Source organism: Xenopus laevis, chromosome 4L, assembly GCF_017654675.1.
Source record: "Xenopus laevis strain J_2021 chromosome 4L, Xenopus_laevis_v10.1, whole genome shotgun sequence".
NCBI lineage: Eukaryota > Metazoa > Chordata > Amphibia > Anura > Pipidae > Xenopus > Xenopus laevis.
In genome coordinates this window covers 22,892,460-22,916,440 of record NC_054377.1, presented here as the reverse complement: position 1 = coordinate 22,916,440, position 23,981 = coordinate 22,892,460, and the positions used below count along the sequence as shown (strand labels likewise).

At 39.6% G+C, this 23,981-nt stretch overlaps 2 protein-coding genes across 7 annotated transcripts in view; one reads left to right on the top strand and one right to left on the bottom strand.

Moving 5' to 3' along the window:
* Window positions 1-2,433: 2,433 nt before the first annotated feature.
* polr2l.1.L (polymerase (RNA) II subunit L L homeolog) lies at window positions 2,434-4,705 on the bottom strand. Of its 2 annotated transcripts, none has more exons than XM_018257531.2 (3): window positions 4,568-4,705; window positions 3,910-4,015; window positions 2,434-2,755 (listed from the first exon to the last, which is right to left on the bottom strand). In XM_018257531.2, the coding sequence occupies exons 2-3, from the start codon at window positions 4,002-4,004 to the stop codon at window positions 2,647-2,649; spliced, it is 204 nt and encodes a 67-aa protein (XP_018113020.1). In that variant the 5' UTR covers window positions 4,005-4,015; window positions 4,568-4,705; the 3' UTR covers window positions 2,434-2,646. The 2 variants fall into 2 exon arrangements, with proteins under 2 accessions (XP_018113020.1, XP_018113021.1); XM_018257532.2 differs by lacking the exon at window positions 4,568-4,705 and adding an exon at window positions 4,369-4,513.
* LOC108713861 (tetraspanin-4) overlaps window positions 4,666-23,981 on the top strand; it is a 374,746-nt gene continuing 355,430 nt past the window's right edge. For 4 of the 5 annotated variants that reach the window (XM_041589969.1, XM_041589965.1, XM_018257529.2 and 1 more), the window contains exons 1-2: window positions 4,666-4,798; window positions 17,315-17,469. The gene's annotated coding sequence lies outside the window, so the exon portion shown is untranslated. Of the gene's footprint in view, window positions 4,799-16,478; window positions 16,537-17,314; window positions 17,470-23,981 lie in introns of those variants that run through there. The other variant, XM_041589966.1, reaches the window with a different exon arrangement.

Genomic DNA, 23,981 nt, shown 5'->3' with positions numbered 1-23,981 from the left:
TCATTTCCCAGGAACATCTGAGCAATGGGGTGTTTTCTGAACAAAGATTTTTAGTGAAGCAGTATTCAGTTGTATGAAATTAAATGAAATTTGAAAAACTGGCTGTGCAAAAATGTGGGTACCCTTGTAATTTTGCTAATTTGAAAGCATGTAACTGCTCAATACTGATTACTGGCAACAACAAATTGGTTGGATTAGCTCAGATTAGATCAGATCCTAAATGTGAGACCACGATCTTCTCGGAACGATCGTACGATCGTAAGAATTTACCATCAACTAAAAAGACCAATTTGCTAGGAAAACAAAGGGGAGCTGCCTGCTTGTCCCTGCAAACATAGATAGATTGCACTGGGACCGACAAAGATTTTTTGACCTGGCCGATCAATTTCCTGACAGATGTCGGCCGAAAAATCGTAAGATGTACGATCAATCGAATCCCACTAACCGCACAATAATTTCAAAGGATTGGTCGGACTTACCTAAAATCGGTCGTTCGGCAAGAAGAATCGTTACGTCTATGGGCAGCTTAAGTCTTGAACTTCATAGGCAGGTGTGTCTATTCATGAGAAAAGGTATTTAAGCTGGCCAATTGCAAGGTGTGCTTCTGTTTGACTCTCCTCTAAAGAGTGATAACAGATGATCCTCAAAGCAACTCTCAAAAGATCTGAAAACTTTTCATGGTGAAGAAAGAACACCACATTCCAAGAAAAACACCTGCTACCTACTGTCAAATTTGGTGGAGGTTCCATTATGCTGTGGGCTGTGTGGCTAGTTCAGGGACTGGGGTCCTTGTTAAAGTGAGGGTCTGATGAATTAAACCCAATATCAACAAATTCTTCAGAATAATGTTCAAGTCACAACAAGACAATGACCCTAAACACACCTGGAATTCTACAAAGCCATTTATGCAGAAGGAGAAGTACAATATTCTGGAATGGCCGTCACAACCCCCCGACTTGAATATAATCGAAAATCTATGGGATGATTTGAAGCAGACAACCATGCTCGGCAGCCATTAAATTTAACTGAACTGAAAAGATTTTGTATGGACAAATGGTTGAAAATACCGCCATCCAGAATCCAGACACTCATCAAAGACTATAGGAGGCGTCTAGAGGCTGTTACATTTGCAAAAGGAGGCTCAACTAAGTATTGATGTAATATCCGTTGGGGGTGCCCACATTTATTAACCTAATTTTTGTTATGATACATATTTTCTGTTAATCCAATAAACGTTATGTCACTGCTGAAATACTACTGTTTCCATAAGGCATGTTATATATTAAAAGGAAGTTGCTACTTTGAAAGCTCAGCCAATGATGAACAAAACTCCAAAGAATTAAGAGGGGTTCCCAAACTTTTTCATATGACTGTATATTAGGGGTTTCTGTGTTATGTGGGCCTCTTTATCAAATTTTGGTTTGGAAGCCAGAGTTTCCCTTTAAGTATAATAATAAATTATTCCTGCATTAATTAAACCCAAGAGGACTGTTTTGCCTCCAATAAAGATTAATTATATAAAGTACAAGCTACTGTAAAGTTTTTAAAATATGTTTAAAATGTAGTCTATTGGAGATGGCCTTTCTGTAATTTAGAGCTTTCTGGATGACGGGTTTCCAGATACCGGGTATAGGATATATGACACTTAGAAGCACATTTATCAAAGGTCAAATTTCAAATTCATGTGTTTTTTAAAACACCCCTAAATTCGAATTTCTATCGATTAAGGTTTAGAAAAAAAAAATTAAATTTTTCAAACTCGGATGAATTAAATCGACCCAAAAACTCTTTTCGAATTTGAATACGATTCGAGTTTTTTCTATGCAAAAAAACTCGAATGTCAGGAAGGCTGCATACAACTCTGTGGACGTCTCCCATTGACTTAAACAGCAATTCGGCAGGTTTTAGGCGGCAAATAGTCAAATTCGAGTTCTTAAAGGGCCAGAGTATGATAAATCAAAAATCTAATTCTAATTTTTTTTTAAAAACTCGAATTGAATTTGAATAACTCCCTAGTCGAATTTGACAGTTTTTACCATAAAACACTTTGAAAACTCTAATTTTCAATTCGACCCTTGATAAATCTGTCCCTTACTATGTACGTGCAGTGTCTGCCACTGTACACAGAAGGCACAATAATCTGTACTAAGCACATGCACAGCAGTGTATTAAAACTCTATAGGTCAGTTGGCAATAGTAGTGTGAGTACAAATAGCAGTCTATGGCAATGTTATCAGAGGGTAGTGCTCACTCTTGTCACCACATAAATTCTCTTGACGTGTATTAAATCATATACTTTTAATTAAATATCACCCTATTTATAAAGCCAACCTCATAGGCTTGTGTTTAAAGCAGGTAGTAGCTGGAGGGAACACTGAAAAAGTGTATGTATATAATATATACTGTATAGTCATACACTACTGAACAACAATGGATAACAAAAAATACCTTTATTAGTTACACAACAAAATGCTTGTATCCTAAAAGTGGTCCATAAAAAATGCCCTGTTCAACATGGTTTCAGGGTTAGAAACAGATTTTTCCTCTGGAAGTTCAGCAGGTAGGGTATAATGGAAGCCGTGGGTTCTCCTTCCTGTGCTTGGAAACATTTGATTGGTCTAGATTGCACCGTATGGAACCGGACCCTCATTTCTCCAAAGGGGCGTAGTTTAACAGTTTCTCAATCAAGTCGACGTGAGCGAGGAGCATCCGACGACAGCAGTACCTTTTCAGGCCCAAGGCATCCAGAGCATCACTGTAATATGAAAGACAAAGAGACTAAGAGTTGCACAGTTTATGGCAGAATAAAGTTGGGTAAAGGCAAAAATTCCCCTGTCCATCGTTTCTTCATGGATGAGATCTTCTATAACCTTTCTAGGTAGTTACACCTCTCTGGACCCAGTAATGTACCATTTGAGTACAGGAGAAAAAAAACGGCACTTGTGCATTCCAGATGAGGCCTTACCAGTGCCCTCTCCTCTCACAAATCTAAACCCTCTTTTGAAACACGACATGACCCTCTATGCTGCAAGGATTATTATCCACAAAACCCCCAAGTCGTTCCTATTTTTGCCCCATTAAGGGTATAGGAGACTGAGTATTTTTACATACCAAGTGCAAACTTTGAAAATCCAAAAGGAAGGTATCAGTATTATTATAGGGGTATAGTCATTACATTATTTCTTTAAAGGAACAGTTCAGTGTAAAAATAAAAACTGGGTAAATAGATAAGCTGTGCAAAATAACATTTTTTTTTTCTAATATAGTTAGCTAGCTAAAAATGTAATGTATAAAAGACTGGGGTGAACGGATGTCTAATATAATAGCCAGAACACTACTTCCTGCTTTTCAGCACTCTAACTCTGAGTTAGTCATGCACTTGAAGGGGGGCCACATGGGACATAACTGTTCAGTGAGTTTGCAATTGATCCTAAACATCCAGTTCAGATTCAAAAGCAACAGTTATGACCCGTGTGGCCCCACCTCAAGTCACTGATTGGTTACTGCCTGGTAACCAATCAGTGGAAACCAAGAGAGCAGCAAAGCAGCTGGGAACCACTGTGTGGGGGTTGGATGGGTTCAGCACACCAGTTCATATAACTGGTTTGATTCAGGAGGTTGGGTCAGTTTGTGCACAACCAACCACATCCAGATCTGCTTAAACAGTAACATGGGCAATATTTCTAAAACGATCTTAAAAATAAGACCCAAGTGAGCTTTGCCTACTTCTTTGTTAATATGGTACAGAACAGTTATCCTAAAAGAACATGGCACATTCAGAGGAAATGTGAGGCAGGAGAAAGCAGATAATGAAATTACGTGTATGTGTGTATACTGTGTATGTATATTTTATCATATACTATTTTATTACAGTATGTGAGCATAGGTGCTATGCAGTGTTGTTCATACCCTTCTGTATATTCAGCCTGTAAAAGGCCAAGGTAAGCCTCCCATTTATTGCCTACAATCTTCCCACATGTAAAGCATCTGACCGGGATGATCATCTTGCAATATCCTGTTGGAAAGAACAGAGCATATTTTTAGTATGTAATTAACCAAACCTAAAAACTAAATGTAATAGAGACACGGATATTGTACAATGAGGTAGCCTGGAGATTTGGTCAGCCTTAGAGCTTTAGGAAACTTGTTCTTATTAATCCTAACAACATCCTACACCATATGAAGCAATCTTAAAGGGGAACTGTGCCTATAAAATAAACTAATCGAATTAATTGTAGCAATTAAAATACTTCCTGACACTGGACTAACATCTTGCCTCCCTCCAGCTTCTCCCCCCCAGACTAAGAGTTAACAGAACCTATTTAAAACTGATTTCACATGGGAAGAAAGGAATGTTTCTGGGCTCACACAGTCTATTCAGTTAATCAATGAAACAAGGACTACTGCGTGCGTTCTCTTGTACAGCTTCCCCTTAAGTGCAGGGCCAAATAGACAGGACATTTTATTAAGTCCCAGCATCAATCTTCACGCGGCTAGCGCGGAAGGATCACAGCTAGCATAACCCCATAACAAAACGATATTCGCACATTTATCACATGTAACCTACCGCGCCGTCTCGTCTACAACCAGAGTCGCTGTTTCCGGAAACCACGTGACACGCCCCATTCGCTGTCGAATAGTAAAAGACGGATTCCTACAGTCAGTGTGACGCGCGCCCCCTGCAGCCCGGGAGGTGAAGTTGCAAGACTGAAGCTGACTCGAGTCGCCAGGGCAGGGAGGGAGGCGCGTGTGTGGCAGCTGCACAGAGAAGGGAGCCGAGAGTTGCAGCGGCAGCAAGGTAACAACGCGTTTTACTTGCGCTATTCTCCAGGGCTGCTGTGCTGCATGTGTATGTACATGACTCTGTGTGTGTGTGCACTTTGCGCGTCGCTAGCGTCGGGGATTATTAGCAAGTGCAAGTTCTGCTGCCACAAGCAACAAGTTCCCGTGCAGCCAGCTGAGAATCTCCGGGCTCAGAGTCAGTATCAATTTTTAGCTCTAGATCCTCTTTTTCAGTAAAGGTAGTTCAGCTTTCCCTTTACAGCTGTTGTGAAACTACAAGTCTTAACTGGGGATATGCTGGGACTTGCACAGTATTGAACATTGTATATCTATCTATCTATCTATCTATCTATCTATCTATCATCTATCTATCTATCTAGATCAGTGATCCCCAACCAGTAGCTCGTGAGCAACATGTTGCTCTCCAACCTCTTGGATGTTGCTCTCAGGGTCCTCAAAGCAGGGGCTTATTTTTGAATTCCAGGCTTGGAAGCAAGTTTTAATTGCATAATAACAAAGTATAGTGCCAAGTAGAGCCTCTTGTAGGCTACCAGTCCACATAGGAGCTCCCAAATAGCCAATTGCAGCCCTTATTTGTTACCCCAAGGGACTTTTTCATGCTTGTGTTGCTCCCCAAATCTATTTACATTTGAATGTGGCTCACAGGTAAAAAAGGTTGGGGACCCCTGATCTAGATGATGGATAGATGATAGATAGACATAGATGATAGATAGACATAGATGATAGATAGACATAGATGATAGATAGACATAGATGATAGATAGACAGATATAGAGATAGATATAGAGATATCTATCTATCTATCTATCTATCTATCTATCTATCTATCTATCTATCATCTATCTATCTATTTATCTATCTATCTATCTATCTATCTATCTATCTATCTATCTATCATCTATCTATCTATCTATCTATCTATCTATCTATCTATCTATCTATCTACTATCCATTATATCCTTTTTACCCATTGAGAGAGAAGGGAAAAACGAGTTATAATTGTACCCAAAGGCAATTATAGAAACTGTAGATATTTGGTATTGGGGTAATACCTTTAATGTACTATTATACTAACTATAGAGAGAAAACACTATTGGCACTGAATTTTTTTTTGGACTTTGCTTAGGCTCAGGCAGGCACCTGTTTAACTTAGAAGTTCTGGATACAGTAATATGGAGGAGAACTGATCAATAAATTTTTGTTTTATATTGCTTGTTGTAGATAAACAGCTGTGTAAAGGGGACATTAACCTTCCTCCCATTTGCACCTCTTAGCTCTATAATGTAGACATACCTTGTCTGGTCACTCGAATGCGCATAATGAAAATGTGCCATGAATTGCTCGTTATGCGCATGTGAGCGACACAAAATGGCTGCTCTCACCCGGTGTGGATAGAGTAGCGCTGGTGGGCGGCATTTTTTTTTTTTAAAATGACTGATATCCCCAACCGGAATGCGGGCTCTATTAGGCCGCACCTTTGGTTGTGGATAACATTTTTACCCAACAGGTACCCTTTAAAGTTACCAGGAGCGGCATTTTTGCCACCCCTGGCAACCAGGTGGGCACTGCGCCTGAGGTGAGTGTTTCTCAACTCGCCTCATTGGCGGAGCACCCCTGGGTATGGGACCTGTTATCCAGAATAACGCTTCTTTCCGTAGTTTAGATCTTCATACCTTAAGTCTAAAGTGTAAAATTATGTAAATATTAACTAAACCCAATAGGCTGGTTTTGCTTCCAGTAAGAATAAACTATTTAAGTGCTAGGGGCTCAGGGGGAGTGTTTCACGGATGGGGTTGCACTAAGCTTCTTTTTTTATAGCCGCCCAACCATATCTGCTCAGTGATAGCATCTCATGTGGTCTATGGCTACACCACTTACAGTTTTATGGTGCTGAGCAGGTGCACATCTATCCAATTAAACACACGCACTGCAGCATTATACAATACTGAATTTTTAAAGCTGCTCACAGAAAAAAGGACACAGATGGTAAAAAAAAAACCACTGACAGTAGGCTTGCCCCAGAAAGTACCCATTCTGATGACTTCAAAATAGGTAAATCTGTCTTTCTAACTACCAAATTGCAAAGCTTCGCTAAAGTTAGTGGTTTTTATGTAACTCATGAAAATTGACTGAAAACTTCTAGTTTGTTACATTTTATTTACAAAGGTAGCCATCCTAAATATGAATGCCAAGAGTCTTCTGAGCAGTTTGATGCCCAATATGCATAACTTTATTTAGTTGTGTGGCATGTAGAGACCCAAAAATGAAAAACACTTTGGCTAACCCACATTTTATATGCCCTAAGATCCCCCCAAACAGTAAGTTAACCCCCAGAAAATAATTTATTATTGGAAAGTAGATATTCTGGCAAACCTTGTCATCTACAAATGACCAAACTGCAAAGCCAAACCAGAAAAGTGTTTTTTTAATGAAATTTCTGAAAAGCCTTAAAAAATGGATTTTGCCATGTTTTATAGCAAATCATACTCTCTCAGGTACATAGATAAAGTATCATAAATAGAAATGTTAGGAGATTCCTAAATAGTTTAACAACCTGTTACTACAGGTATAGGATCCGGTATCCGGAAACCTGTTATCCAGAAAGCTCAGAATTACGTAAAGGTCATCTCCCATAGACTCCATTTTATCAAAAAATTAATCCAGATTTTTTCCCTTTTCTCTGTAATAATAAAATAGTACCTTGTACTTGATCCAAACTAAGATATAATTAATCCTTATTGGAAGCAAAACCAGCCTACTGGGTTTATTTACTGGTTACATGATTTTCTGGCAGACTTAGGGCATGAAGATCCAAATTACGGGAAAGATCCATTATCCGGAAAACCCCAAGTCCTGAGCATTCTGGATAACGGAGCCAATACCTGTACTAATATAATTCATTTGAAACAGCACCATCTACTGTTCATTTTGGCTGACAGCAATGTGAAGAGCAATTTCACATGAATTTCTTTTGCGTTTGCGGTTCCTTTAAGCGTGAACATAGACAGATGACTAGTGCCTGAGTCACCAAAGTCGAATTCTTACCTCTCAATAAAACCTTTTTTGAGATCTCCAGGGCCAGCAGGCGACTTTAAATATCTGTGGATCATCCAGTGACAAGCTGCCTGCTCTGTGAACATCTGTATTTGTATTTATTTATCAAGTCAGAACTGCACAGTAATCTCCCTGTGTTAGATAACGGCAAAATGGCTTAGTGCTGATAGGCTGGATTTTTCTATAGAACATTCACTTGTAAATGTTTTAATCAGAATGCAGTGTAATTATTTTATATGAGCAATTGGGGCAGCTCTTTAGTAACTTTGCCTTCCTAATCTTTCTGTTTTATTTTGTTTGGGCAACTGCTCCTTTTCATTGATTATTCAAAGCTTTTATAATTGCGTGTATTTTGCTGGCTGATAATTCTGTCTGCAATATTCCTCCTTCCAAGTAGATGGTGCTCTGTGCAAATGAAAACTGTACGCCCCTTTGACAATTAGAAATCTGCCAATCATTGGCCACTTTCACGCTCATGCTGTACCATAAGGGGCAGATTTGCCAGCATGTGAATATATTTTTCTACTTGTTTCTCTTTACATTGCTTCCCAGCCCCAGTGTTTGCCAGGCATTTACTAATATTGACAATTATTTCTCTATGACTGCATGTTTACCTTAAATCTCCAATAAGAATTAGAATTTAGGAATCTTTTTTTAACAATTATTTTGATTGAGTTTTGTACAAATTTACAGTACAGGTATGGGACCTGTTATCAATGCTTGGGACCTGGGGGTTTCCTGGTTAATGTATCTTTCTGTAATTTGTATCTTAATAACTTGGGTCTCTTACAGAATCATGTTCACATTAAATAAACCCAATAGGCTGATTTTCCATCCAGTAAGGATTAATTATGAGGGAAGGATAGAGTGGAGATATACCTTATGTGTAGGTATATAGTATAAAAGCTTAAGGGAAATTGGAGAGTGATCTGACCAAGAAACATTTTGAATGGTAGTTGAATCCTATTGAGGTAAAAGTTGTGGGAGAAATATGTGGCCAGTTTGGGTATAAATTTTATGGGGATAAGAGTAATGGGTTTAATGTTTTGCATGAGGGTGTTTTTCTCTCTACTAATTGATTGTATTTATGTTTACATTGGCAAATAGAATATATAAATATTTGATATAGAGTCTACAGAGGACTGAATGGCCTGTCCATCCAATCCTACATCTAATATCAAATTTGAGTTAACACAGACAGTAAGGTCATTCAGTTATTCATAAGTACAAGTGTTCAAGAATAGCAATACGTTGTTGTTCAAGACCTCATAAAGTACCCTTAGTTTTCCAACGCAAAGAACTTAAGGTAGGAAGGCCCTCTACTTTCAGTGGAAATGGAGTTTGCCTTAATTTTGCTGATTTGAAAGAAGGAGATCTCACATGGTGCCAGATAGGAGTTTGCTTCCTAGGGGTCTCCACTTCTAGTTTTACTGGCTGGTTTAGTTGTCTGTTTCATCTTGGACATTACTTCCAGTCCTTCCTCCAGAGATTCAGAGCTGAAGGTCATATTATCAGTCCAAAGGGGAAGGCCCAACTGTATCTAATGTTGTGTTGTTGGAGAATTTTACTAATGAGTTGTAGTGTTCTGCACTTTTGCAGAGTAGTCGGTGAGTAGTCTGAGTTTTACCCTTTGCAGATTTTAGTGATAAACCGTAGAGGCTAGAAAAATTCTGGGAAAGATGTATGAACTATAAATGCATGTAGCAATGAGTATACTGATAGTTTCCGTTAGTTTCTGCTCAGTGAGCACAGAGCAACTTTAATACAACTCAGAATTTAAGAAATTTAAGAGGGCAGCAAACATTTATTTTCTGGTCCTTTTTTGGCTATATGAGTTTGGGACACATTTGAGCTATATGTTCCCATGGTTTTCATCAGTTTTTTTTGGTGAAAAAACTAGTAGTGAAATTCAAAAATGCTTTAGTAAATTGACTAGAAATCTCTCCTGGAAAAGAAGAACACGGGATTGATTGGCCATAAAAGGGAAAATTGCAGGAAAGATTCAAATAGTACTCGAATAAGGTAAAGGGGAAAAACTCAGTATCAATTAATTCATGAAATCATGAAATCATTAAATCATTAATTATTTAATTAATTAATATTGTATAAAAGTCGTAACAAAGGTTGTCCCCTTTTGAAAATATTCTTATCAGGGTCTGTGACAAATGAAGGTGGGATGCTGATGCAAAGGGGTGGAGTGGAAACACAAACAGGGTGGAGTCATAACATAATGGGTGGGCCATTCTGCACAAATCAGCAGGTGTTTTATATAATAATCAGGTGGCAACCCTAGCAGTAAAATGGTCACCCTGTTCCTAGGCTCTAAGAGCTGTCTCTTCTCTAAGAATAAAACTTGTGACTCCAGAAATAAGCAACAAATGTGGCTGATGGTCATTCAAAGCTTTATTAAAGGGCAAGTGAACCTTCAATTTAACATTGGAATTGTATTGTTAGAGATACATGACTTGATAGGTAGCATTTCAAGAAGACATACCTCCCAACATTTTTGGAAGTAAAAAGAGGGACAACATTTTTTTTCGCACGTAGAACAGCGGAATTTTTTGACCACGCCACTTTCTGTGGCCACACCCCCTAATTACCATGTTAATTTTACAAAATGTGGCAAGTTATGTAAGTTTGAAAATATTTCTCCTTATCTAAACAGTTTTTTTTGCGTCTCAATATCGTTACAAAGTATCTTGAACCTGTTAGCTGTTCTGTGCTCTCTGCTAAAAGCCATATAAGTGAGAAACTTTGTTTCTTTTTCTGGATGTTCAGTGCAGAGAAAATAGGGACTTTCCAGTACAAATGAGGGACTGCAGGTTGAGCTGTCAAAAGAGGGACTGTCCCTCTGAAAAAAGGGACAGTTGGGTGGTATGAAGAAGATCTTCCAATAGGTATGTTCCCTTCTCTGTATTCATCCTGAGCTCTCGAGGTTGAATCAAACACATCAAAGATTCAGTCAACTCAACAGTACTTTATCTGTCCTTTTGGAATTAAGGACGAAAGTCAGCCAGATGGCGATCGGGCAGGGTAAAAAATCCTGTCGGATCGCGGCAGCATCTTTTTGTTGCTTCGGTCCCACAATCCGACCGCCCGTTTGGACTCCATTCTGCCTGATATCGCCCACTTCAATGTGGGCATATTGGGGAGAGATCCGCTCCTTTGGCGACATCGCTAAAAGAGCAAAGCTCCCTGTGTATGGCCAGCTTTAGATTCACATTGACAGGCCAAAATGACACCCTATGTTATATAATCACAAGCATTTTGTAGAACTGGTAGGTTGTGTATGCTTACTTCCCCATTAAGGAACTACAAAGAGGTGTTACATAGTGGTTATATAGATAAATACATACAATTAAGATAACCATTAGTATAATATATACATATAATAAATGTGTAAAATGTTGTGTAAAATGTTCGTCTGTAGACATGTCAAACTATGATATTTAGGTCCAGGTTACATTTTAGTGAGGGGGCAGTTCTTTCTCCTGCTGCTTATTTTGCCTGTTTGCCAGTTGATATCTCATTCTGAGCTCTCTTGGTACTCTCCAGAGAACAGTAAACAACTTTTGGAAATCCATCTTGTGTGTTGAATGTACAAGCAGTAGTGTGGAGACGGCCTCACAGAATAACTAACAGTAACAGCCTATGATTAGTATTGTACTTGGCACTGCTACAGGCACTCCGTGCGCTTTGTTTGGCTCTATGCCTTGGCTCTAGTGATGCTGGAGAAGATGATATGAGTATTAACCCATTTGTTCCTTTCCTTTTTTATTTTTTTTATTTGTGTGTGGGTCTCCACAAGAATCTGGCTTGCTATATACAAAGATAGCAAGTGAGGCTTAATGGTATGAAATTTGAGGCTTGAGATATATACATATTAATTCCGGTGCATTTAGTTGGCACATATAGCTCCACTTACAGTTACCCTTTTTCCATAAACACCTTTCCTATGATCTAGCAAAGCTCTTAAGCTTCATTTCCTATAACTCCATCTGTTATTGTGTCCAAACAAGGGCCCTACATTTATCCCACTTTCTATCATTGATCCTAATAATGTCTATGAATTCTCCAGTATTCCAATTCAGATTCTCACTGGGCTTTGCCTTCTCTTCCTCCTTGGTGTTGGTTTCCTTTTCTTTAACTTATGATGTCTTCTGCTCCTTCTGTTTGTGAAGCCAGGTGTAAGACGCGCTGGGAGATTCTGGTTCCTACCTCCCAGTGTGTGTCTCATCGTCCTCTGCCTAGGTGCGCACTTCTGGGTAGGGGCAAATGACGCTTGTGTCGGCCCCTCAGTGTTTGATGCCGAGTGTCGTGCCGCTCGTGGTTTGACGCTGAGCATCATGACATCATGTTTCGGTGCCGGATTTGAATTTTTGCCGCCAAATCCTCTTTAAAAGGCCAATTCTCCATTTTGACAGTGCCCAAGCTGGCTTCTGTTTACAGATCCTGCTGAAGCATTTATACTGTGTTTGAATTCCTGGTTTTTGACTCCTGCCTGATTATTGACTTTGATTCCTGCCGCCTGACTTGACCCTTTTACCTGATCTTCAACTCGTCTTGCCTATTCCTTGCAGATACCTTGTTTTGAACTTGTTATTACACACTACTCCTTGTAGGTTCCGCAGCAGAAAGCCTAGTGCCCCAAAAGGGCATCGGTGCTTTGTAACAGAAGAGTACGTTACACCAGGGTCCGTGATCAGCACTGACCTTTGACCAAGGAACAATCTAGATTACCCTAGATGAATTCTCAAGTTTTCCAATTCAGATGTGACTTCTTGTGCTCGCATGATCAGCACTGAACATGATCAGCACTGACAAAGGAGTAATCTATATTATCCGCTATATGTGCTTTAAATAAAACACTGCTTCCTACAACAATGCACACACTAGAGAGATTAAGGCCCAAGACATCAGGAAAACAAACAAAATGACCAACATTTGAACCCTTATGTGCTGAAGACCCATATCCCCCATGAACCCTGACAAGTTTTGCTAAGATGCTATAATTGTGGTTTCATTAAAGATATGAATATATGGACTGTTAGCAGCTGTCCCAAGGTCCCGTTTTCATGTTGTACATGTCTGTGTATGACAATTGCAGAATAAATTCTACTCCGCTGAAAAAGCCAAATGAACAAGCATTGATGAAGACAGTTGCTAGTAACCAGAGAAGGAGCATGTTTCAAATCCTGTGGCCTTTGTCTTTCAGGCTGTGGGTCAGTGCTGCAAAAAGTCCAGATTCTTGATGCAGTTATGAGATCCATTATTTGGAAACCCATTATCGAGAAAACTCCAAGTTACGGGAAGGTAGTTTCCCATAGGCTCCATATTAGTCAAATAATTGAATTTTTTTTCTTTTTCTCTGTAATAATAAAACAGTACAATGTATTTGATCCCAACTAAGATATAATTAATCCTCATTGGAGGCAAAGCAATCCTATTGGGTTTAATTAATGTTTAAATTATTTAGTATACTTAAGAAATGGAGATCTGAACTATGGACAGACGTCTTATCTGGAAACCCCCAGTTATCGAGCGTTCTGTATAATATGATCCATACCTGTAGAGGGTTATATTGCAGTTGGGGGTGTCCTAGTCATCCATGGGCTCTTGCTGTGAGAAGCCCTGGTGGTGTAGCAGGGAGGCGGGGATGGCCGTAGCCTTAGTTCTTTGTGCACTGACGCAAGCTGGTCCTTTAGCTTTCTGTGCGGGGGGGAGCAGGTTTATAAGGAATACTCACCGCCGCCGATCTGGTCCGATGTCCTCCATCTTTGCTGGCTTATCCAAGTTGGTGGCGCCCAGGGATCCCATGCGGTCCGATCCGTCGCCAGCGTCGCGACACCAACGTCAGTATGGACGCCAGCGTCAGAATGAACACCAGCATCACAACGCCAACGTCATGAAGTCATCACGCCGGTTTTGGCGCCAAAAGAGGCCTATATAAGAAGCCAGGACACTGCAGACTTTGCCCAAATATAGGTTCCACTTTGTGTGTTCCTGGGTGTGATCTACTGTTATTCTATTGGATTCCTGTGTATTGAGTTCAGCTTGTTTCTTCGTATTGAACCTTCTGTGCCTGGATTGACCCTTTTGCCTGGACTTTGTTTACTCCTTTGCCTAACCCCTTTGGATACCTTGAACTGTTCTGGACTGTGCTTGGTACGCAAATCCCTTTCAGAGCCTTCGGGCCTTGACTGTGTAGGGTAGGGGTTTTTATTAGTTGGGGGGTTGAATTTTGAATTTTAAACGTCTTTTGGGAAGACTGCTCATTGAGTGCCTGCTCTACCCCAATACAGAATCATTTTTGGATATATAGACCTCGAAGGCTACAAAATAATTCTAGAAATGCTGTATCTCAATGCAGATCTTCACTGCTGAAGGCCCATGGTGGCCGTGACGTTTGCCAATATTTTTATGCAAACTGCTACACGTCCAATAACAATCCTAGCCAATAAAAGTGGGGGCTATTTCAAATGAACTAATGTCTGTAAGATCTGTTTCCAATTTAATGAACTCTTTATTTTCTTTTAATTAATTTAGCGTTTATTACATTTATTAAGTTGTCTGCACTCAGTTACCTAGAACATCCCTGCCTAACTACACCTATAATTCCCTGTGGGATGCCTTGGCACGAGGAATTGCTCGCTGACCACACATGAAAGATTTTTATTTTACTTCTGCTATGTTTTTCACCTGTAGTTTATAAATCTGGCAAAAAGCCACTTTTTCTCAGTATTGTGATTAGCATTGCCCTTTCTGACGACAATGTACAGCCTTCCTGTCATTTTAGCTTTCTTCCCTATTATTAACATTGGATTCAAGCTCCAGTTTTGCTGGCCAAGAATCTGCGTGTGTCTGTGAACAAGTAAACAGTACCCAGCTTGATTATGTTTTCACATATTTCCTTCCCATTTGAGTCACTTTTACCACCACGTAAACAAAAGGATATTCACCGTCTGCCATAAACCGGGATAAACGAATGGATTTTGCTGGCCCTAGTGGGAATAGTCCTTTCAGGAGAAAAGGGGAATATAAGGCTTCACTCAATTAAAGGGCCTTTTTAGTAGCTTTTCTTCTAATAAAGGGCCAGTAACACAAATAAATTATATACAGCTATTAGACCTGTTATCCAGAATGTTCGGGACCTGGGTGTTTCCTGGATAACGGAATTGTGAAAATTCTTTGCATTTTCAGATTTTGTTTTGTTATTATATTCTTGGCACTACCCTGTAGTCATACAGCTGTAGTATTGAAATTATTACAAGTATGGGATCTGTTATCTGGAAACCTGTTATCCAGAGAGCTCCAAATTACGAGAAGGCCATCTTCTGTAGACTCAATTATAATCAAATAGTTCAAAAGTTGTAAAAAATGATTTCCTTTTTCTCTTTAAAAAATAAAACAGTACTTGATGGTAACTACACTGCATAGTGGTGGCAAAACAATCCTATTGGGTTTATTTCATGTTTAAATTATTTTTGGCAGATTTAAAGGAACAGTAACACCAAAAAATGAAATTTTTAAAGTAATGAAAATATCATGTAGTGTTGCCCTGCACTAGTAAAACTGATGTGTTTGCTTCAGAAACACTACTATGGTAAGCTGCTGTGTAGCAATGGCGGAAATTGAAAAAAGACTATATGGCACAGGTTAAATAGTGGATAACAGATAACCCCATTATGTTCTACAGAGCTTATCTGCTGTGCAACCTGACCATTTTCTCCTTTGAATGGCTGCCTCCATTGCTACACAGCAGCTTTTTTATATAAACAATAGTAATTGTTTCTGAAGCAAACACACCAGGGCAACACTGCATTAAATTTGTTTTACTTTAAAACACTTTCTGTTTTTGATGTTACTATTCGGCGAATCCCCGAATCCTTTGTGAAAAATTTGGCCGAATACCGAACCAAATCCAAATCCAAATTTGTATAGGCAAATTAGGGGCAGGAAAGGAAAAGGTGGGAAAAATGTTTTTTATTATTAACATGTATTTATATAGCGCAAACATATTGCGTAGCACTGTAAAGTAAATGTGATTATACAACTAAATCACATGAATTATATACATAGAACATGTGGAGTACATACATCACAATCAATATCGGTACAGAATGCCTATGCATAGGCATACACTCTAAAGGGAAGGGAGTTATACACAAGGTGTGGGAGTGGGCAAGATCAAATTAAGTGGGTGAGAAATGTGGAATTGTATGTGGTGTTGCGTTTGGTAGTTAAACAGAGTGAGGGTAGGCTTCTCGAAAGAAGTACGTTTTAAGAGATTTCTTTGAAAGCAGAAAGGTTGGGAGAAAGTCGGACAGAGAGGGGAGTGGGAGAGAGTTCCAGAGGAGGAGTGCAGCCCTTGCAAAGTCTTGAATGCGAGCATGTGAGGAGGTAATGAGAGAAGAGTTGAGTAGCAGGTCAGTAGAGGAGCGTAGTAAGCGGTTGGGTGAGTATATAGAGATGTAGGGTGGGGCACAGTTATGAAGTGCTTTGAAAGTCAGTGTCATTAATTTGAATTTGTTTCTGAAAGGTAACGGAAGCCAGTGCAGGGATTGACAGAATGGCAAGGCAGAGGAGGAGCGGTTGCTGAGGTGTATGAGCCTTGCAGCAGTGTTCATTATGGACTGGAGAGGTGACAGTCTCTGAAGGGGAAGGCCAATTAAAAGAGAGGTACAGTAGTCTAAATGGGATATGATGAGAGAGTGAATAAGAATTTTGGCAGCATCTTGGGTGATAAATGATCGTATTTTGGATATGTTCCTTAGGTGGAAGTGCCTGCGACTAATTTCCCCGAACTGCTTCCCCCTGTCTTCTGCCTGCCATAATGAAAAAATGCCTGTGGCATGGCACTCGCGTCGCTACGTTTTCTGAAGTTGCCCAGAGTTTCCTCGTGAGGCAACTTCGGGCGACTTCGGAAAATGAAGCTCCGCGAGTGCCATGTCGCAGGCATTTTTCATTATGGCAGGCAGAAGAGGGGGAAGCAGTTCAGGAGATTAGTCGCCCCAAAGAAGAGGCGATTAGTCCCCGGGCGACTAAATCTCCCCGAATCTCCAGGTGTTACCTTACCCATAGAAGGGATTGGTGTGATTGTCACCTGTATCTCAGGAAAGAATAACCTGTATCCCTCCTGCTCTTGTTGATTTACAGCTCCCAGCATCCAGGAATTTCTAGCTGGAGGGCTGTAGATTAACCTATATCTTCTGTAACACCTCCTATTGGTCTGTGTACATGTACTGTATTCATCCATATACTGAAGCTTTTCCTTCTCATCTGTCACTCAACTTTACGTCCTAAAGGGCTCTGCCCTTGTGCGAATGAGAGGAGTCTGTGCAGTTAAAAACAACATTCTCTTAGAGACCAGTGCAGATGGTGTTACTTTGCTCTCTGCATTTTGGATTTAGCCTGAAATCTGAGCTTCTCTCCTTCCTTCGCATATTTTGCATTTCAGATTTGAGTTCCCGACAAGATCTGTCAGACCCGGTGGATAAAGAAATCTTCAACATTTCGCTCTCTGACAATCTGAGCCGAGCCTGGAAGTGACTTTCTGTCTTTGATGTGCCAGGGGAAATAGTGTTGGAGGAGACACAACATCCAGTGCGAGAGGTACGTTAAGAATGTTATGATTTTGCTGTAATTGTGTTTTGTTGAAATGATAATAAAAAGCGCAGAGGCTGCACTTGTAGAAGTGTAACTATCACAAGTGTGGCACAACTGAAGCTGATTGTTAATAGTTCTGCACTTTCATGTTAATGTAGAGGGTCTTCAACCTGAAAGCTTTAGTAGGTATTCGAGACTACGGGATATTTAGGGCAAGTACAGGAAGATATTAACATGTAATGCATAACATTGGCAGGCATACAGCTAGTGAACAGCAGGGGGAATAGCTATAATAGTTATTGGCCTGTTGCATCAGATGCACGAATATAGACCATGACATCGTGAAAACGCAGTTATATTTCAGAAAAAATAATGATGCCAACTTCAAGCTGGTCTTAAAACTGTGCAATGCAGAATTAATATTTGCATTGCCGGAAGCCGTCTAATGAACATTATTATAATGTCAAGTTCCACTATACGGGACATAACTGTTCACTTATGTACTATGTGGGTCGATAAGTGAATAACAGGTTATAGAGATGCAAAGGAGGAAGGAGTGTTCTGTTCTGTTAAACATCTGTTCACTCCAGCCTTTATAAGGTTATATTTTTGGCTAACTACATAGAAAACCTTTTTTAACCCTATGTGTCCTGCTTTAGGCAGGAATGAGGAAGAGGGAAAGGGCTTTACATAGGATTGTATTGGAAGGTTATTTTTTAAAAACATGTTTCACAATTTAATTAACATATCACATACCTCCCAAAATTTTGGAAATAGAAAGAGGGACAAAAAGATTTGCTGCGTGTAGCGCAGTGAAAATTTTTTGACAACACCCCCTAATTATCATGTTCATTTTACAAAATTTGCCAACTTATGAAAGTTTGAACACATTTCTGTGGTTTTTATGTGTTATTACAGTTTTGCTAATGAAGGTGAATTGTCCTTTAAGATGCAAGTCAGTTTCCCCAAGAGACCTGCTGATCTTCTTTGCTTATCTTAAATTGTAACAAATGTGTCTAATATTCTATGCTCTCTGCCAAAAGCCAATTAAGTTAGAAACTTTGTATCTTTTTCTGGCTGTTTAGTGCAGGAGATCAAAGAGAAAGTTGGGACATTTCAGTAAAAATCCGGGACTGCGGGTTGAGCTGTCAAAATCGGGACTGTCCCGTGAAAACTGGGACAGTATGATATCAAACACAATGGGGGGTAATTCACAAATATGTCAGTAAAGAAAGTGTTGTATAAAAATTATGTATTTTCACCAACTTATTAACAGAAAATTTTCTGTTCACTGCCTCTACCAGAATTTTTCAAAAAATGTTGTTAAAAATTGGATGTGGCTATTTTTGTTTCATATCTGCAACCTTTTTGAGAATAAGTTGTACCCACAACATTTTTCCCCCAAAATTTCATAATAAAAATATCAGGTAAAAATGTCGGTTAATGTGGCTTTAGTCTGTAGAACAATTTTTGGCACATAAACAACATTTTCACAGTGGAAGAATTACCTTTTTTTGCCATGTATACAGTTTGGCAGCATTACGACAATTCCATAAAACTTTCTGTGAATTAGTCGTATTTACAACATTTTTACAATTAGACGACAGACACAGCGTATGTAAAAGACGGCACCGGACACTCCTGATAAAAATTCTTCCGAGGGGCCCAGCATCCAACAAGCACAATAACTTCAGTTCGCACAGTAACAGCTCCCTCCATCCTGGTGCGTGCGTTCACATACCTCCCAACATTTTTAAAAATAGAAAGAGCGACAAAAAGATTTGCCATGCATAGCGTGCCAATTTTTGCCATGCCCATTTTCGTGGCCATACCCCCTAATTACCATGTTCATCTTACAAAATTTGGCAGGTTCTGAAAGTTGTTTTTATGTGTTTTTACAGTTTTGCTAATGAAGGTAAATTGCCCTTTAAGCTGCGAGTCAGTTTCCCCAAGAGACCTGCTTATCTTAAAATGTTACAATTGCTTCTTTGCTTATATTAAATTATTAAAAAAAGTATCCAAGTGGACCTGGTGGCTGTTCTGGGCTCTCTGCCAAAAGCCAATTAAGTTAGAAACTTTTTATCTTTTTCTGGCTGTTCAGAGCAGGAGATCAAGGAGAAATTCAGGTTATTTCAGTAACAATCTGGGACTGCGGGTTGACCTGTCAATACCAGGACTGTCCCGTCAGGCACACAATTTTACAGGTCGTTGAGCGGCTTTAGAGGAATCAGACCCCATTGGGGTCAGGGGAAAGGGGTCCAGTCTGCTTCTAAAGTATCTATAGTTATGTCACTGGACAGACACTTTAAGAGCCGTGTCCTTACCAACACTTTTGTGAATTCAATCAGTTGCAATGCAGGGAGTAGGTATGGAACAAAGGTTGGCCAAAAGCTTTGATTTCTGCCACCTGCAATATCCGTGTCATCTGCTAATCATAAAAGCAAATATCTGGAAATTAGCTATCTTATTCCCCAAGGGAACGTTATTATAAAATGCTTTTGTGTTGAACTCATTAAAAAAAGACCTAGGCACAAAATAAACATTTTGACACCTGTCCGCATCAGTTTATCTTATCTGAATGATGAGCTTTTACTCATGGAAGGGGTGAGAGTGATCATATGTGCAGCATTTATGTTTGCTCATAAGTGCCAGATGCTCTGGCAAGATACAGTGAGATGTGTTAAGAGGTGAAGGCAAGCCAGATGGTGTGTAAAATAAATGTTCCTTGTTTAAATAAGAGCATAGTTATATATATACTGCATATTTTACTGCAGGTGCCTACTGATAATACATCAATATGTTCATTGAATTCCTGTAAATGAATATGAATAGTAACGTGATGTTCTGCACGATATTCTATTTCTTTTTTTTCCTACTGATTAGTCAGAGATTATCTAATTTGGCCACACACAAATGGGTCACTGTGTAAGTTCATGCCTATCCTATGAAGCCTGCGAGTTCACTAATGTGATAACGGGTATACAGGTATGGGACCTATTATCCAGAATGCTATGATTTTCTGCATAATGGATCTTTCTGTAATTTGAATGTTCCTACCTTAAGTCTACTAGAAAATCATGTAAATATTAAATAAACCCAATAGGCTGGTTTTGCTCCCAATAAGGATTAATGATATCTTATTTGGGATTAAGTAAACAAATTGGATTGTTTAGGTAAAATGGAGTCTATAATTTGGAGCTTACTGGATAACGGGTTTCCGGATAACAGATCCCATGCGTGTACCAGCCATACCTGATAATGTTCAACACCTCCAAAGGCTTATTAGGGGCCCATCTGTTGATCATCCAGTTTGGTTGTGTAGTAAAAATTTCAGAAAAGAGATGTTGCAAGAAAACAGTGTCACTTTAGATGGAAATAGTAATAAAAGAAATGACTTGGAATAATTGTATTATCTTTTGATCTTTTGTTATTTACCCATCCCAGCCAGGTATTCGGGTAAGGGCTATGCATGAATCTCGCCTCATAGTGTATTGTATGAGTGCTTATTACTTTTTACAGATTAAAAATTAATTTTCAGTGATCCGGCTTTGGTACCACAGGGCTTTCCTGAAGACATTAATTATTGGAAGAAAGTCCATATAAAGGAAAGATGTAGTGAATATCTTCGCGGAAATTACTGTTAGACATGTGGTTCCACAAGTGCCTGCAGAAAGAAGTAGCAAGAGGTTCCCTTTCTGAAGGGCAGTTAGGCAAAGCAGTGCTTCGGCATATGTAATGCAGACTACAATTGCTCTAGGGGTGTCCATCCAGAGACCCCTCCACTTCCTAGGTGTTGTTTTGTGCCACGCCACCCACTCACCACCCAATTGTGCAGATTTAGGTGGGACAGCCCTGAATAGGTGGAACTTGTGGGTTGGATTAAGGGCAGAACTGTGTTGATAGAGTGGATCTGGGTTTTGATGTCAATTTTTGTATAACAAAATGTAAAGATAAAGGTTTTTACTTAGAGAAGTCCTCTTAAAAGAGAAGGAAAAGTATATTTAATTGGGGGTGCCAAAAGTTAGGCACCCCAAGTGATTAAATATACTTAATAGGGATGCACCAAATCCACTATTTTGGATTTCGGCCAAACCCCCTGAATCCTTCCAAGATTTGGCTGAATACCGAACCAGATCCAAATCTTAATTTGCATATGCAAATTAGGGGTGGGAAGGTGGAACATTTTTTACAAATTAGGATTCGGTTCAGCCCGGCAGAAGAATTTGGCCGAATTCGAATCCTGTTGAAAAATGCAGAATCCCGAAACGAATCCTGAATTCAGTGCATCCCTAATACTTAACCTCACCTCGTAAGTATATGCACTCACTTGGGGGGTGCGTAACTTTTGGTCCCCCAAAGTAAAGAGCGCCATTCCTTCTCCTTTAAAGGTTAACCCCAGCATTTGTCTCTGTCTGTTCAGAGCTGGATGGGCGGTGTGGGGGGGGGGGGGCTGTTCCCCTTTCTATGTTAAAGGAACAGTAACACCAAAAAATTTAATTGTTTTAAAGTAGTAAAATATCATGTTGTTTTGCCGTGCACTGGTAAGTCTAATGTGTTTGCTTCAGAAACACTACTAAAGTTCATATGAACAAGCTGCTGTGTAGCAATGGCTGAAATTGAAAAAAGGCTATATGGCACAAGTTAAATAGTGGATAACAGATAACACCATTATGTTCGACAGAGCTTATCTGCTGTGCAACCTGAGCCTTTTCTCCTTTGAATGGCTGTCCCCATTGCTACACAGCAGCTTATTTATATAAACCATAGTAGTGTTTCTGAAACAAATACAGCAGTTTTACCAGTGCAGAGCAACACTGCACTATTTTTTTATTACTTTAAAACACTTTCATTTTTTGATGTTACTGTTCTTTTAACACATGCCCTGGAATTTCTTATTGGCCAGGGATATCAGGTGTCCTTAGTCTTTAAGAAGGGAGGCACCTTGAGGTTCTTTGCTTGCTGAATGGAATGGACGGTGCAGAATATCCTGAATTACAGCTCTAGGCTTGGGGTGAGAGTCAGGCTGAGGGTATTTAGTAGAGCATCCAGAGCAGAGCAATAGAGTTAGTACTCTGGGAGGCTTCTGCACCCATAGGGACTCAAACAGACTCTGTAAAGTGCTATATAAGTAAAATACTAACTTCCCCTTGCAATAGATTGTTATTGGCTGCTATGTGTAATTGCTTAGAGTACATTATAGTCTAAACAGTTTCTGGTCTGACAGTTTCTGTATAGTCAAGCTAAACACAGCCCTGTTTCTGTTGGTGCAAAGATGTGTTTATATTATTCCCTTGTTTACTCCTCTTCCTCCCTCTTTGCAGCAGCCGTCACATTTCTGCTTATAATGAGCTTTCTTCTTACAATAAAAAGAAAGAGCACAGCTCTTATGTAATCAAAGCGCGGTCTGTTTTAAGAGATTCTGGAAGGCGCCCAGCAAATCTGGGAAGGCTGAGGCTGCAAAGGAATTCTTTAGTGGTCTATTCCCATCTAGGAACCAGGAACCTACCCATCCAAGTCCTGTAACTGGATACTGTAAGCCAGTTCAGCTTTAAAAATAGCAAAGGCATTAGCCATTTTGTGTGTGTAAATATATATATAAAATTCTTTATACATTTGTGAACCGGCAATGTCCCTATATTGCCAAGTACAATTCACTGAAAATCTACTCCTCTATTGGGACCTCAAAAAGTGGATTGGGGCATGGTCTAAATAGTTCAGATTTTTTTATTTTAAAGATAAACCTTGCTGGCGCATTCGCTGGTTATTGGGCGATTTTCAGAAAGCCATTGATTGGACATTCTCACCCAAGGGCCCCATACACAGGCCAAAAAGTTGCAGACATGTTGTATCGCCATCAAGTTACTCAATATACTATATTGTTTGTTCTTTTATCAAAGTTTCTATGACATTGATTGCCCAGTGCAAATGTATTTATTGTTATTATTAATAATAATATCAATAATATTTTAAAGAGGGAGTCTTCCTCAGTTTTAATCCTGTGTCTGGTGCAACATGCTGTGTGCCTCTGCTCTAGCACCCCTTTGGTAAAAATGATCCCAACTAACTGATATATCCCAATTACTTGAAATCATTCATGAATATGTTTCCTATATGTTTACTTATGCCTGTTGCAGTCACAGGGTATCTAAATGTCCCCCTAGCAGCACCTGCTGTCAGGAAGGAGATGCAATTGAACACAAGAGTAGTGTGTTTAAAGGGGAAGTAAACCCTCCCTTATAATAGTTTGCTCACTAGAGGTGATACTCTGCCCTATACCATCTGAGGCGGCTGCATCGCTGTTGCAAACAGCGACATTACATCTCTGCAGTAGTAGAACCAAATTTCCGGTTTAATAACCGGAAATTTGGCTCTTAAAGTTACCAGGAGTGGCTTTGGTAACTTGGGGGGCTGCTGCTGCTTGAGACGAGTTTCTCAACAGCAGCACCCCTGCCCCTACCACTTTAAAATAGGCATCCTAAACTTAATTACAAATGCAAGAGAAACTCCCTATGAGATTC